General features: G+C 39.6%; 1 protein-coding gene across 7 annotated transcripts in view; it reads right to left on the reverse strand.

Moving 5' to 3' along the window:
* Nucleotides 1–15654, reverse strand: part of SORCS1 (sortilin related VPS10 domain containing receptor 1) — a 291500-nt gene that overhangs the window by 258529 nt on the left and 17317 nt on the right. The window contains exon 1 of one of the 7 annotated variants that reach the window (XM_080597286.1): nt 13930–15619. The exons of the other annotated variants lie outside the window; for them this stretch is intronic. Within the exon in view, the coding sequence (XP_080453412.1) occupies nt 13930–14005 (76 nt within the window). The 5' untranslated portion in view covers nt 14006–15619. Of the gene's footprint in view, nt 1–13929; nt 15620–15654 lie in introns of those variants that run through there. 7 annotated transcript variants of the gene reach the window in all.

Raw genomic sequence — 15654 nt, forward strand, 5'->3', positions numbered from 1 at the left:
GAACATTCCTCCACAGCCACTCCCCCACTGCCACCCATAGCTCATGCTCAGGAAAAGCTGCACGTAATACACATGCAGTCCTTTAAAAATCATTTCTCCATTGACAGACTTTGGTCCCCAACATCTGCCAAAGACACCTATATATTAATGGGAATTGAAAGTACGAGAGAACGCATGGTAAGCAATAATGACTGGACTACGAAAAAGGACTAAAAAAGTAAAATGTAGTCTGCCAAACAGTCATATGCTGCATTAATCTCTATAAGAGCCAGTAAACCTGAAGAATGGTAAGAAACTCCACAGTGATGCCTACTATATAAGTTTGTATTCAAATATATTCCAGTTTAAGAAATAAATCTAATTCCAAATGGGAAGGCTACGATGTGGCCTAAAATTGAACCAAGACATCCTGAGTTCTAGCTCTTGGAGACAATCTATCTTCATTCAAAGGACACCAGAAAAAGTGGAAATTAAGTGAAGTATCAATATCACTTTTCCTTCTGATAGTCTGTTTTGTTATTAGTAATGAGTACTGGTCAGAAAACCTACATCCATCTTTCCCAGAAAAGTATAACCAAGATAATCCTCCTATTAAAATGTTTATTGAAACTTCATGATTAAATTTTGATTTGTTTGATTTATAGACTGAGTATTCTTTTGAGCTTGTTCATTTAGGAAAAAAGAAAGCTTCTTCATATTTCATTTCATAACATTTAGTGTGGAGAGCACAGAGAAGAAGGAATAGGGATTTGATTTTGCATTTTCTATTTCTTAAACACTTACAGTAGAAAACTTGAAAAAGAGTAGGGGGCAAATATCCAGAAAGAATAACAGTTCAGAGGGTACTTGTGGGGGGCTGTTTTTTTTTTTTAATTCAAAAACAGAAATATCAGTTTTAGCAGTTTATCTCCCTGATTTTATTTTGGCTAAACTGTTTTTCTTCATTTCAGTAAATGATGTAGTGCTGTCAAAAAAAAACATGATTGCAGTAAATGTTATTTTCAATTCCAAAAAGGAAACATTAGCCTTTGAAATAATTAATATGGGAATAAAAATTCCATCCCTTTTTAAATCCCTGGAAAAAAAATAAACCCTCTATTCATCAATTCTACATGGTACAAAGGAAAGCAGATGTCCAGTATGACAGTGTATGACACTGGAGAATGACACAAAGCCAGTGGTAATTTGATGGCTAAATACCATCAGAAATTTGTCTTCCCTTTTACCTTGGTGATAAGTTCAATACCCTAAGGAGGCTAAGGATTGTATTGAAGTATATAGGAGGTCTAAGCACAGAAGTCAATTTGCCTCACTATCAATTTGGCCAAAGTTGAAGGTGTGTTAGCACAGCAGAGGTTGGTGCTGCATCATGGTGAAGTTCATCATTGCTTCTCCTACTTTAGGACCACAAATCCAGTAGGTATTGCTTTAAGCTAAAGCAAACCAGGACTGAAACTTCTAGGAAAGCCAAGAAGTCAGTGCACTGGGTACACCTGAGCTCCAGGTGAATCCAACTCTTCAGCAGTCCCTACCAGCGCCTAGTGTCACAGCATATACAACCCAAAGTGTGCAGTTCTACCTTAGTTAGAGAAAGAGCATCCCAATTCCCAGCTTTGTGCTATTACAGTTGCAGATTCCAGTATTGCAGTGCAAACACCAGAAACAAACCCCAGGATGGGGAGAGAACATCAGTTCATCTCCCACCACAGCCAGAAGAGATGGCTGTTGGTAAGAAGCCAGAAAATGGTAGTATTACCAAAGCTATCACTCAGCATTGGCTGTAATAAAAAAAGAAGTCATTATAGAAACCCTGAAGAAACGTATTTTAAAAACACCACATAAAAGACTCTCATCCTGAAGTGTTTGTTTCTATTTAGCTGTTTTTCAGTTTTGCTCAGTTCCCGCCACACACTGGAGCAACAGGGAGAAAGCACTTTAACTGTCAGCTCTGATGTGCCACGCTACACTTACACATACAAGAGCCATGGGCATGCACAGCTAGGCTGACAAGCTCAACAGAAACAAACAAGACACCTGAGCTGCTGGTTTTAAGGCACTGGTGGCTTGGGGTCATTTCAGCAAGACCCAATGGGTTTGCTTTGGCATCTAAAATGAAAGCTTGCCAAGTGCATCCTTTCCTAGAGCAATCATCCACAGAATTAGCAGAAAGTTAAACACTTCACTATTCCAGCCCAACACAGGATTTTAATCTATTCGTAGAAAATGAGATGCCTTTATCCATATTATAAGCACACACTCTCCTGCCTATATATATAAAACCTGTTCATTTTATGATCCATACAATAGTTCTGTGATAGAATAGGCTATAATATTTTTTAATGTTAAACTTGTCCACCTGGGAATCTATACAAATCACTGTAATTTTGTTTCACTAATGTTTACCATCAATCTTCTCTTCTCAATAAAATGGGAGCAAAATATTGCCCAAGCCCCTTTCACAGAATTTATTCTTTCTTTTTCTTTCCCTCCCCTTCTCTCCCCCTCTCATCTGGGCTTCTGTCCAAAGTCCCAATGAGTTGAGAATAGGATGCTCAGAAAGTATTTTATAATTCTTTAATCACCACAACTTGACACACTTTAGTCATTTGGGCCAGAGCATTTTGATATAAGCAGATGCCACATAGAGACAGAATCAGGCCAGCAAGGCAATTAATCATCTCTGCATTTACACACTCAGCAAAACAATACAAAAACAAAGAATGAATAGAGAAAAGGGGAGCAGGGTCACTGTAACCTCACTCTGATGGGCAAATAATTGGCTTAGCTTTGCTTCTGCAATCACAGTGGAAAGGTGTACAGCTCATTTATTAACATACTTGAACAGCCAGCCTCTGGGAACACAAAGCAGTATGTGGGTGGCTCAGCGTCCACCCAGCAAGCTCTGCATTTCAGTAGCAGGCTGCTGTAATTTTCTGGGCTTCTATTCTCCTTGCTTAAGCTCCTTCTTCACGGATAGGGGCTTCATGTCCTAAAATAGTGAGTTTGATACCGCAGCTTTTAAATTGTGTAGTGCCTAAGGCTTGAGAACTATAGTTTTATGCTAGTGTTTCAACAGACTCAAAAGGAGAAGCAACTGTACAGACAAGAGTGCTGTTTTTTCCACAGAATGGCTGTATTTCCCAGAGCATACAAACCCCTATACGCTCCTCTACTTTTTATGTAGATGGGAAATAATTTCACCAGTGGCTTCAGTTTTACAGCTTTTATTAGTGTCCTTCTACATCCTGTAGATCTATTTTTCTAAAGAGATGAAAAATATGTACAAGCAGTTTCCATGATAACATGAGAAAGCCGCTGAAAATGCCTTGCAAACATTCTTTAAGTTAAATCCCAGCAAAAGAAGCACTATTCCTCATGTTACACTCTAGTACATCTGGGAAATAGATCTTGTTGCATCCAGGAGTAAACTGAGGCACAGAAAGGGTATATGCACAGAAACTTGGGAATCTGTTGATCCTTTTCCTGCTCAGCCATTCATCTGCGTCATAGTCCTAGAAGCAGAATAAACTCACCAGTAAATTTTGTGGTTTAGATCTACAAGGCAGGCCTAAACAGAGAGTGAGTCCAGGGGTTATTCTTCCTGATAGCTCATCGGGACCCAAACAAGTTCAATATTTTTGGAATATGTAACCAAGATAGGCTATGAAGTTCAGAAGTCAATTCTCATAATGCCTCTCCTCCACATGGCTACAAATTTCCTCAGCCAAACACTTTCAGAAAATACTTTCCCCAAATGTTATCCTTCCCTTGGCCCCACAAATGATTGACATGCTGACTTATGGGAAGCCAAAAACAAGCCTTGAGAGATCATTCAAAAATCAAGTATTAATGAGGCAGCTTGTGATTTCAGGACACCTGCTCTGATACCCACCAACCTGGAGATTTGCACATACCCCACACTGACCTGTGAAAACTCAAACAGCTGAGGACTTAAGGAAAACTTAGAAATAATTTTTCATGGCTACGTATGGCTATTCAGAAAGTTTACTAAGCAACACCAAACTCTTCTTTCACTGCATTCCTCTCTTCCAGCCTCATGGATCAGAGACAACCAGAAAACTGATCTCTGCCCAGCATCATCACTGCACTGGCACTGCCAGCACTCAGTTAAGAATTACTTGTACAGAGCCAAGATCAATAAAGCCATAGTGTGGCAGAGGCAGCTCAGGCACCCTCATTGAGGGCATTACTAGGAGTGATGGGATGAAATTAAGCAGAAGGAAAATTTTGGCTGAATAGCAAAAAGAAATTTGCTTTGCTAATGGGTCAATCAATTAGACTGAGCGCACACCTCAAGGGAAGCATGTGGGGAGCCCTGTCACTAGGATTGCTTAAAACTGGACTGAAAGAGCTCCAGAGGTTGTCACTGCATTAGCAATTCTGCAGTTTGCATTTCAGCATTGCAATTCCCTGTAGCCTGCAGGATCAAATCTGGAGCTGTCCAGCTGACACTATCTGCAGAGGCCTTGATAACCCTTTCATGTCTATAAGAAGTCCACATTCCCAAGGTAACACAGCTGTATTCTCCTTCCCCTTGTATCTAATGCACCTGTTCTCTCAGAATGGCCTTCATCTAGCTGTGTAACAGTCACTGAAAATTAGGCAGTTAATTATCTCAAATCTAGTTATCACCTATCATTGAGAGTAAGCTAATGAAATAAGAATTTATGATAGCAAGTATTTAGGTCACTCAAATAGCTAGACAACAGCTATCCAGAGAGCCTGAGACAGTAATCGTCCATTTTTTTAAAAGCTAAACTTTTACCGACTGAATTACCTTTAGGACCTTAATTTCGTAAAACACTGATTCAATGAGTAGCAATCATCTGACCATGACATAAAAGTTTGTTGCTTATTTACCAAGAGACTACAAAAGGACAGGACTTTTGTTTTTAAGTAGATGTTTGCACTGCCTTCATCACAGTGAAAAATAAAATATTGTGTTGGCAGAACAGCAAATGAGTGTGTAAGATCTAAATATAATTAAGTTATGCGTTAAGGGAAGGTTATTAAATGGACAGAAACATTTAAGCACTCTCCAACAAATATTATAGGGCTACCTATTTAAAACCAGCAATAAAACAGATCTTGATCCATCAGTGAAGTGGCTATATGCAGCTTTCCCTTGCAGCAGGAAATAGACATTGTTGATTTAAGAGAACTTCACCTGCTGCGTTCGTGTCTTTGCTTATCAGTAATGGGACTTGAACCTTGACCTGTGGGCATGGTGCTCCTAGCAAGAAATTGTTATTGAAGGATGAGGGCAGGAAAGCCAAAAATACCTGTCTTATAATACTGTGGGAACAAGAAAAAAATGCAATGGCTGAGAGCATCAGAGAAACAGGGAGAATTCCCTAATATAGCAGAATAAGTGAGTTAGGAAATAACATCATACTGGATGTCTCACTAGGGTCTACGCATGTTTTCTCCCTAATTTACTTTTAATTTAAAACTCCCTAATTTTAATTGACTGTTTCCTAAGGCATGCTAGGAAGGCCACTAATATAATCAGCAGGAGTCATTACTGATCAAAACCATGCTTGTCCTTAGATAACTTCAGATCTTAAACATGGATACTCTCCAAACACAAGCTTTGCCTTGCAGTTAGTCTTCTAATAAAAATAATTCCCCTTCCTTTTCTTCAAGCTAGAGAGTTACATTTGTTCTTAAAAAAAAAAATCAAGGTCAAATATCTCATTCTCCACCCAAATTTCTCAGACACTCTAGTTTAGATTGACTCAAGGCATTAGACGTGCCTCTATCTCCTTGGCTGCAAATTGTTTCTTCACTGTTGCCCTTGTCCTATTGATGTGACAGAACCCGCCATGGCCAAGGCACCATTTTGACATTTGAATCTTTGTCTGCTTGCCCCCTTTTAAATGGTTCAATGAATTTATTGAATGTACTTTTAAAAACAAGTCACATTCCCCCAAGCACTGGTTCCAGGCTGCTATAAGTTAAAAACAAGCAGGTTGTCCAGGCATATTTTCACTTTAATGTATAGTTAGAAATCCAAACAAAAGAAAGTCAAGGTTTTGCATATTCAAATTTAAAAAAACAATACCTCTCTTTCCCCAATAGATGGTGCTGATAATTTCTTTCAGAAAAAGTACTGATAATTTCTTTCTATTCATAAATAAGGTGGGTTTCTTCTGGGGCTATGCTGCAGTGTGAGATACAGTGGTGAAATAGAGCAGAGAAAGCAAAGAGCATAACCCCAGCAGGTACCCTGGGGATTCCCATTTAAAAAAAAAGTGAAATTAGAATTCTGGCTTGCCTCAGCTGCACTACTGATGCCTTTTAATTTCATTTCATTAAATGTTACATTCCTGAAAAGTAACATGACTCTTTGCAGCACCTTTTTCTGTACTTGTGTAAGGATGAAAAGTGTTAGGGCTTTGTGGTTAAAAAAAAGTACTGATTTTTCAGAAGGAAAAGCAGCAGCAATGACAGTTTTCATCTTCTGCCACTCCTCTGGAATGAATATAACACTCAAGCTGTAGAAAGAACAGTTGCTTAGTGTTCTGGTGTAAATCAGGAGAACAGCATACTTTTCACTGACACGTTGGCATTATTTTCCAAGTTTTTCCAATTGTTTTTCCTCTTCAATTTAATAAACAAGAATATGATTAAATATACATCAAGGTGTTAAAAATCTACACAAGGGCCTAGGAACTGGATAATAAAGAAATTCATTTTCCTAATTTGTGTAAAATGCAAGACAAAATGTACAAGTAGAAGAAAACTACTTTATTGAGAATAATTGAAGTATTAACAACTCTGTTTCAGGAGCTCTTAGGAAAACTATTACCTTGGCTGTGCCCAATTTTTATTTTTAAAGCACATTAAGGCTGTTGCACTGATCACTTCTCACACTAGGCTCAGGCCATTATCTTATGTTCACAGCATAATTTGTCTCAACTTATATTGCCAAGTGGTTGTCTTGCAGCTTTAATACTCCTGCTGTAATTTCTCAGCTACATGTGCTTCAGCAACAAGGGCTAATTCAGTTGTTCCAGATCCTGTGCAGTGCAGAAGCAGATGTTAAGGAAGGATGACAAGGTCAAGTCATTTTTAAGAACTGTATACTTTACTTGGTTGCTCTGGTTTATGTATTAAGAGAAGGAAGTAATGGGAAGCCCCAGCTGTCAAACAGATGAGGTTTTAATAGCAGAGATGCCAAGGCCTGAAGTGTAATATTTTCCTTCAGGAAAGTGAGAAAGATCCAGGCAAAACACATCCCTATGAAACACATAGAAACTAGAGGCTGCATTTGTTCATTCAAGTTTTCTCCAGACAAAGCAGGGCTAGTGGCCTTTGGCCAAATCCCTTTGGTGTTGTCCATCCTTACTGAAAATGCACAGGGGATGACAAAAGTCATCCTTCACCTGGTGCCTGTTTAAGAAAAGATATAATCTTGACATATACAGACCCTGGGTCTTCCCTACCCAATAAGAATGTGTTCAGCACTTCGTAGCTCATCCTGGTATTTCTTGGACTGAATGAGGGAAATGAAAAACTAATAAACCATGTAGTATGTTGGAAACGTAAAGGAAAAAATGAAGTCCAGTAGATCCAGACAGTCAGCACACACACCTTGGTATTGCACCACAGGAATTTGTATTTGCAAAGCACAACTAGCTGTCCTTCAGCAAGTAAGGCTACTTCTTCATTAAATACACCACAATATCTACATCTAAAGAGAAATATCTGTGGAAGTATTAAGTTCAATAAGCTCCTCTACCTCACATAGAGAAAGCTCAGGCTCTAGAATTTATCTAGCCACAACAATCCAAAGGCACAGCTGCATGACAATCTCAACCACTTCTCAAAAACAACACAGTCCCACCTTTTCGTTTGCTCCCAAACCACAAACTTCACCCTTTGTTTGCACAAGCAAGGAAAGACAACAGGTCAAGACAGGGGGGGCAATCACATATATGAGCTTTATGGAAATACCCGCTGCAGCAATTAGTCCTTATCTAGTTCAAAGAAATAAAATTAATGCTTCTTGCTGAGCTCTATTCAAGCAGACTGTCATGCTCAGGAAAAAAAAAATCAAGGGAGTAGAAGCAACATCAAAAATAAGTCTTTGGAAAAAATACATATAAATAGAACAGATGCTTTGCCATTGAGTACTAGATCTTCCTCTCACCACCTTCACATCTTATGGGCAAGGTGTTTTAGTGCACCACAGGTTTTGAAGAGATTTAAATTCAAGGAACCCATGGGAAGCAGGACTAGGATTTAAATGTAGATACTACAAATCAGGAAACTGAGTCACTACAAGGCACAGAAATTTTCTGGGGAACACTCAGGAGCTCTTCAACAAAGCAGATAGTTGAACTGAGATATCCCAAGCATCAGCTTCGACCCACAAACTCATAAACTGTCTTACCTTTCTTCTGCCTAAAAGGCAGCTCTCCCAAAATAAACATGAATATACCTAGGGATGAAATCAGATGCAAAACTCTTGCTGTATGACCAAAACTCAGAAGTATTCTGAAATTAGCATGGGGGAAGGGAAAAATACTCTTGAGCTGCAAATGAATAGAAATCAAGCTAATGTAGAGCATATATTGCTGATTTTCACATGCTTGAGTCTAAGCTCTGATCCACAGAGAAAATGGCTCTAAAATATTAACCACAGTCATTATGGAAGACTCACTTCTGACAATGTGTCTTATGGTTCATTTACTAAGAAAAAATGGATGCAATTTTAGCCAGTGTTAAAATTAATCTGCTTTTATCAGAGAAAAACTAATTCCACCTGCCCAGCTCTTCTGCACAGTTTTCAGAGGAGGCTAACACAGTAGTGGTTTTAAATAACAGGCTCTGCACTGAACCTGGGATTCTGTAGGTTTTTATTCATCTATGTTGGAAAAAAAAAATCTTTCTGGAACAGGCCAACCACCTAGCCTAGACAAGCACAACTTCTACAAGGCAAAGTTCATTACCAGTGCTGACCATGATCTGATTCACACTACCAGCAACAAGACTTAATTTCTTCTTTGGGGAAGGTCAGCTCATGGAAGCCAGTCAAATCTGTGATATCTGGAAGGAATAACGGCAGCAGTAACATCCTACTGTACACAGCATAATCACACTCCCCAGTATTACAGGGAAACCTACAGCAGCTTTACAAACACTTTCACGCACCAAGTTCAGTCAAACTTCTCTCTAAGCTCTTGAACACCTGTTCCAGCCCCACTTTAAGGATGAGAGCTAAAACTTCAGCTGTTGCAAGTCCATGAGTCAGAAAGGGTTTTGTAGAGGAAAGAGGAGAAAGACAGGAGGGCCATAGGAGGTAGAGCTCCCACATAAGGTACCACACCTTCAAAGAAGCTCTCTAAATCACACTGGTTTGAACACTGGTATATCCTTATTGAAAGCATATGGGGAAGAATTGAATGATCCTATTCATGCCACACAGACACCTGGCTTCATGGACTGATCCTTCTAGGTGCTCTCCATCTCTTCATTGTCCTTTTGCATCCAAAAAAAAACATTAAATTTTAGCAGAAGAACAGAAATATCATAATCTCTCCAGGCTTTAGTTCTCTTTAGACTGTTGCTATTGACAGCAAACCTTGAGAGAATTATTGTTTTTTATTAGTATTATTATTTTCTAGTACTGCATGCATAATAGCTCTCTAGATACAGCAAATAGATACAAATAAATGAATGCAACCATAACTGTCTCATGTCTTTCATTTAAGAGAGACTGGGTTTAGTCTTTTTGTTCAGAAACAAATTTAACAACAATTTAGGAGCTGTGTGTTGGGGATGATATAAATCTGGTGAATAGTAGGAGAGGGAAGCTTGCTATACCTTCAAAGTACAACCAAAACAATGATGGGACTTGGTGGAGTAAGAAAACTAAGGCTGAATTTAATACAAATAGCTCCATTGTTAAAGGTTTTGTACAAGCTCTAATGATAATTCAATTGCATTGTACATTGGGGAGAAGGTAGATGGAGATCATTTAATGTTTTTTAATTAGCAAAATATTTCATCCTGGCTACAATTTACCTTCTGTGTCAGGGAACAGAAGTGGTGTTAATGGCAGGTTGCAGCTAGCTGCAGCTTTACAAACAGACCTGTGTACTGCTTATACACTCACCAGGAGAAATGATATTCAAGCAGCACAAACAACTGGAAGAGTCTTGTCAAGACTTCCACCTGGTTCTCCTGGCATCCCACCTTTGCATAATGAGATTGCTAAAGCATTTCACTTTGATAGTAGGTTTGAACTAGGAGGCTAGGAGTGACTTGGGAATAAGCACTTTTCCCACACATTTTAAAATGTTTTTCTACTCAAAAGCAAACAGTTTAGATTCGTTTAAGAAACTGGGAATGCTGAATTGGATTAAAATGCAGGAAAGTTTCCAACTCTTGTCTTTAAGAAGTCAGTTTCTAACCAGAATAGGATGACTAAAAAAGCCTGGCACCCTAATATAACATCTCGGACTTCCATCAAGATGGTCCCTTTATTCCAACATGATCAGAAGGAAAAAAAAATAGGTCTTCTCATCCTCATCTTTCCAATGGCAAAAAGTAGTGGAAATCTTAGAACCTCAAAGCCCAGAAAAGAAATAAAATCCAAATCAATTTGTTTGTGAAAATGGCTCAAGGGTCAGTCCAAGAGCTTATGCTGGCAGAGTAGCTAATGCTCACTGCTATATCTACAGAGCACAGCTCTATATGATAAGCTCTCCCAGTAGATCAGCTATAAGCAGACAAATGATTATTACAACTGAGGTATTTAGAGTAGTTGTGCCACTGAGCACACAACACTTTGGCTCGTGCAGCTGCTGTATCTGAACTGCTAGACTGGCAGCTTCATCTCCTTCACCTTCTGAGCAGATAAGATTTGTCACTCTTCCGCATGGGCTGCTGATACCTTTTGTCCTGTGGCACCAAGACAGGTGGTGCTAGTGTAACAGGTAAAAGGGTCAGCTTGGAAGCCATCACCTGTCCATCATCATCCAACAATGAATGTCCATCATTATCATCCACCAAGCAACCATGCGCACTGCCTTTCAATGCACAGAAACATGCTGAAAACTTGATTACACTAAACCAGAGTGAGCCAAATGTATCCCCCGTAAAGATCCACTAAAAAAATAATCTAGGTACAGTTTTTTTGTTTAGTGTTTCTTGTTTGTTTTTTATTTAATTTTGAATCATTTCTATCGTATGAGATGTGAAAAAGAAATCCTTTTGATCTGAAAACTCATATTTGAGCATATAATAAGAACTACGAACAGTAATGCGAGATCTGTCCATTCTACTCTCCAGAAGGCAATATGCAGTATGAAGACAGAAGGTCTCCTGCCAAAACATTGGCTAGAAAGAAGATATTTGTGGGTTAATTTGGGCATTGGCAGATCCTCAAGGGAAACAAGCCAAGCTGTATTTCACTTTCACAAGTTAGAGAAGTTACACAGATGAATGGGGGGGAATACTGAAAATAAAAAAGTCAATGGGAGTGGAAGAAACCACCTCTCAGAGAAACCAGAGAAAATCAGCAGTTGATAAGGAGGGTTATAATTTCTGGTGAAGCCAGAGACCGCCAATTCCCTTGATATGAGATGCTGTTGGGTATCAGGTGCTAGAAGCTGACTCTTTTTGCTTTTATAAGATACCAACACAATTAAAATCAACCCTTTGTTACATGCTGCCAACAACAACTTTAAAAAAAGGCACAAGAATCAGTATCTTAACACAAACTTCTGTAGGCAGACTTGTGAAAACTTCAACTGGAAAACCTGAGCATTTAAATGAAGTATCTCACACTATGACCACTGAAGGAGCTTCCACACATAAGCTGGTCTGTGACAACTGTCCACATGAGGGCTCCTCATCTTGGAAGAATATTTAAATGCCTCTCAGCACAAGTTAAGATAAATACAGTTACTTCAGGTCTGCTTCAAGCCAAGAGTGCTTATGACATTGCTACTCATCAACTGATGAGTTACAACCTCCTGTACCTGGGTTCTCAGTCTCATGTCCAAGTTGGGTTGCAAGTATTCGACTGCAATTGCATCACTGCTGTAGGAGAGCTCACTTTTAAGGCTACGTGCTCAAAAGGCAGAAATGCACCATCAGAACTCCCCACTGAGACCTAGGAAATCCCTTGTCCCTAATAGCTTTTATCACAAAGATGCAGGAGGGACTAAAGGCCTTTGGTTTTGTTTATGTCATCCTTCTAAATAAGAAAAAGTTGCCAGGCTACAGCCTTTTGTAATCCCCACTTATTTCATTCATTTCTGAGCTATAAGAACTTGTACCTCTACAAATAGTAAGGCCATCCCCTGCCAAATTCAGGAAAACAAACAAAATACATCTCTTCCAGAAAAATGTCTCCACACCAATGTGTGTAATTACCTATGCCCCTTTGGAGGGCCTTGTTCACATATTATAGTTAGGACTCTAAGCACTGAAATACAGTTAAAACAGATGCATCAGGCAACTTGCTTGCTGGCACATGTCAAACCTCCACAGGTGGTGGCAGAGTGAGAGATGACTTTCATTCCAAGATGCTGAGAACAAATTGCACAGAGTATGCAGGAGGGCTTGCAGCACAGAAAACTATTTCTAGGTAAACTCTTGCATTTATGTCCCACCCTCCAGCAACTGCTATATCTCCCAGCTATTAATTTTGTCAGTCAATGTTAATATCTGCCAATCTATCTCCTTCCAATTCAGCAACTTGGGCTGAGTTTCACAAGCAACACAGGACTTATCAATGCATAACCAGGTTTCTTTGTTATAAACCTGTTTCTTTTCCTCTTTTTGCCTCTGTTACCAGCCCATGCTTCCATGGCATTTAAGTTCAAAATCCCCAACAGAAAATCCACAGTCCTTCTCAGAAGTTCAGGTTCTTCTTTTTGAAGAAAATTAAGATATCAGCATCTTGACTAGTGAAGGGTTCTTTCACCCTTAAAACCTCTTAGCCAATTCTGGAGCTAAAACCACCCTTAAAAAATCATCCATTAAATTACATCAGTTCACAACCCCTGCATTGTTAATTCCTTTTCCATTTCCTGCTCTTACACTTCTCAAGAACATTGTTCCACCACCCTGACTTCCCAACACTACCCTGTGTTTCTGCAATATCAGCAATTTCACTTTGCTGCTCAATTCCACAGGCTTTCCAAGCAATATCTTAGCACACCACCTTCCCAACCTCACCCAAAATTTTGCCAAGCTTTCTTTCATTCTCCAGTTACCGCTCCCCACAACAGAGACTTCCTACCTGCTTAGGACATACTCCTTCCTTGGCATCTCCTTACTAGTACAAAACACTTCAGACCATAGCATTTTCCTCAGTTGTTTTGGTCATTCAACTCTTCAATTCCAATCAGCTTTTTTCAAAGCTTACTGACAACAACTACAAATCAACTTCTTTACTAAATTGCTAGAAAGCCTTTTCTTCATTAGACAACTTACAATTTCATACAGCTTCACAAAATAATATATATATATAAACACACACACAAAAAAAAAAAAAACACTCTTACCCTTGTGCTTCAACTCCTCTTATCTCTTTCTCTCCTTAATCACTTATTCCTTCCACTTGGCAAGGCAAAGAATTGCAGCCAGCTGAGCCTCCTGCACTTCAGGTGCTTCTTACCACACCCCAACATCAGTGCCCATTACCTTGAGTGTTTGTGGCTGTTTGTATTTTCTTTTTATTATTTCCATTTTAGAAAATTATTAGCTAAATCACAAAAAAATAAATAATAATAATTTACAAGTCTGGGTCAAGGGATCACTTAATCAATGTGTAATCAATGTGTTTGTAAACCTTGTATTCCTACTGCTTCTTGTTGCCTGTTCACACATTTGAGGAAGAACCAGTTATCATATACCTCCTGAACAACTGCAATCAAATTAGCTGACCTCTGTGTAAATCCATCCAGAGCATTCCTTGTAACCATGTCTGCAGTGGAGTGGCTACAGCTGCCTCCCAGATCATGGCTAACTGTGACACTGTCAATTCGTTGAGCCAAGAATCAGGTATTTGTCTTTACAGCATTTCAGTGCTGTAAAAGGATTATCCTAGAGGATTTTTAGTTATCAGGGAGATGGCATCTCTTTCTTCTGCATGGAAAAACAATGTCAATGATTAACACCTTTAGCAGGGCTCCTGCTTGGGTGTAAGCCACATTCCTTAGGATCTCAGTTGTCAATCTGCTCAGCAGTGAAAGGGGTCAGAAGAGTGAAAAAAAGCTCTTTGTATTTTCAGATGTTTCCCTTGCAATCTGTTCTGCCCTTGAGTTTTCAGCTAGTTAAGCTGCAATGAGCTGCCACATTTTTGACTTTCCATCCTTAGTAAACTTGAGTCTGTTTTAGGAACAAAAAGCAATGATATTCAAGTTACCTTCACTCTAACAGTATAGCAGCCAATGAGGATCATTTTACAGGAAGTGAAAAATGTTGTAATTTTTCTAAAAAACACCTTTCAAGCTACATTTTCTGTCTGAATGTGTCAGCATCCAGCTTTTTGTCAGTAGCCTAATGGATAAGGCATCAGCCTCTGTAGCTGGGGATTGTGGTTTTTTTTGTTTGTTTGTTTGCTTGCTTGCTTGCTTGCTTGTAACAATTGCAAGGTACTGCACCTGGGTCAGGGCTATCCCAGACAGGAGTACAGACTGGGAGAAAAACTCATTGAGAGCAGCCCTGTGGAGAGAGATTTGGGGGTTCTGGTGGACAAAAAGCTTGACATGAGCCAGCAGTGTGTGCTTGTAGCCCAGAAGGCCAACTGCATCCTGGGCTGCCTCAAAAGAAGGGTGACCAGTGGTTGGAGGGAGGGGACTGTCCCCCTCTGCTCTGCCCCCCTGAGGCCCCACCTGGAGTGCTTCATCCAGGTCTCAAGCCCCCAGCAGAACAAGATGTGGGGTTGTTAGAACAGGTTCAGAAGAGGGCTATGAAGATGGTCAGAGGGCTGGAGCACCTCTCCTACAAAGAAAGGCTGAGAGAGCTGGGGATGTTCAGCCTGGAGAAGAGAAGGATCTGGGGAAACCTCATTGCGGCCTTTAAATACTTGAAGGGGTCTTATAAAAAGGATGGAGAAGGACTCTTTACTCAGGTAGATAATGATAGGACAAGGCAGAATGGCCTTAAACTAAAAGAGGATAGATTTAGATTAGATATTGGGAGAAAATTCTTCACTGTAAGGGTAGTGAGGCACTGGAACAGGTTGACGAAAGAAGTTGTGGACAGCCCGTCCCTGGGGGTGTTCAAGGTCAGGTCAGATGGGTCTTTCACCAACCCGATCTAGTTAGTGCGTGGCATTGCTGTCTATGGCAGGGAGGTTGGAGTTAGATTATTTTTAAGGTCCCTTCCAACCCAAGCCATACTATGATTCTATGATTTTCTATTCTATTTGGGTAGGATGGTGTTTGGCTTCTGTCCCAAGCAAGAAGACAATGAAATTTCCCATGAAAATGAGTAGCAATAAGCAATTTTCAGTTGATAATTAATAGCACCAAATAATTTCCTTTTGATAACAACAGAACATTCCCCACAACTACTGTCACAGAAAGGAAAAGGTTGTATTGCATTTGTTACTACCTGCCTACTCACCTCAATGCAGTAGCCTCACTGCCCAAAGAACTTGTTACC

This window comes from Anser brachyrhynchus (assembly GCF_964034855.1).
Source record: "Anser brachyrhynchus genome assembly, chromosome: 6".
In the NCBI taxonomy this organism is placed as follows: Eukaryota; Metazoa; Chordata; class Aves; order Anseriformes; family Anatidae; genus Anser; species Anser brachyrhynchus.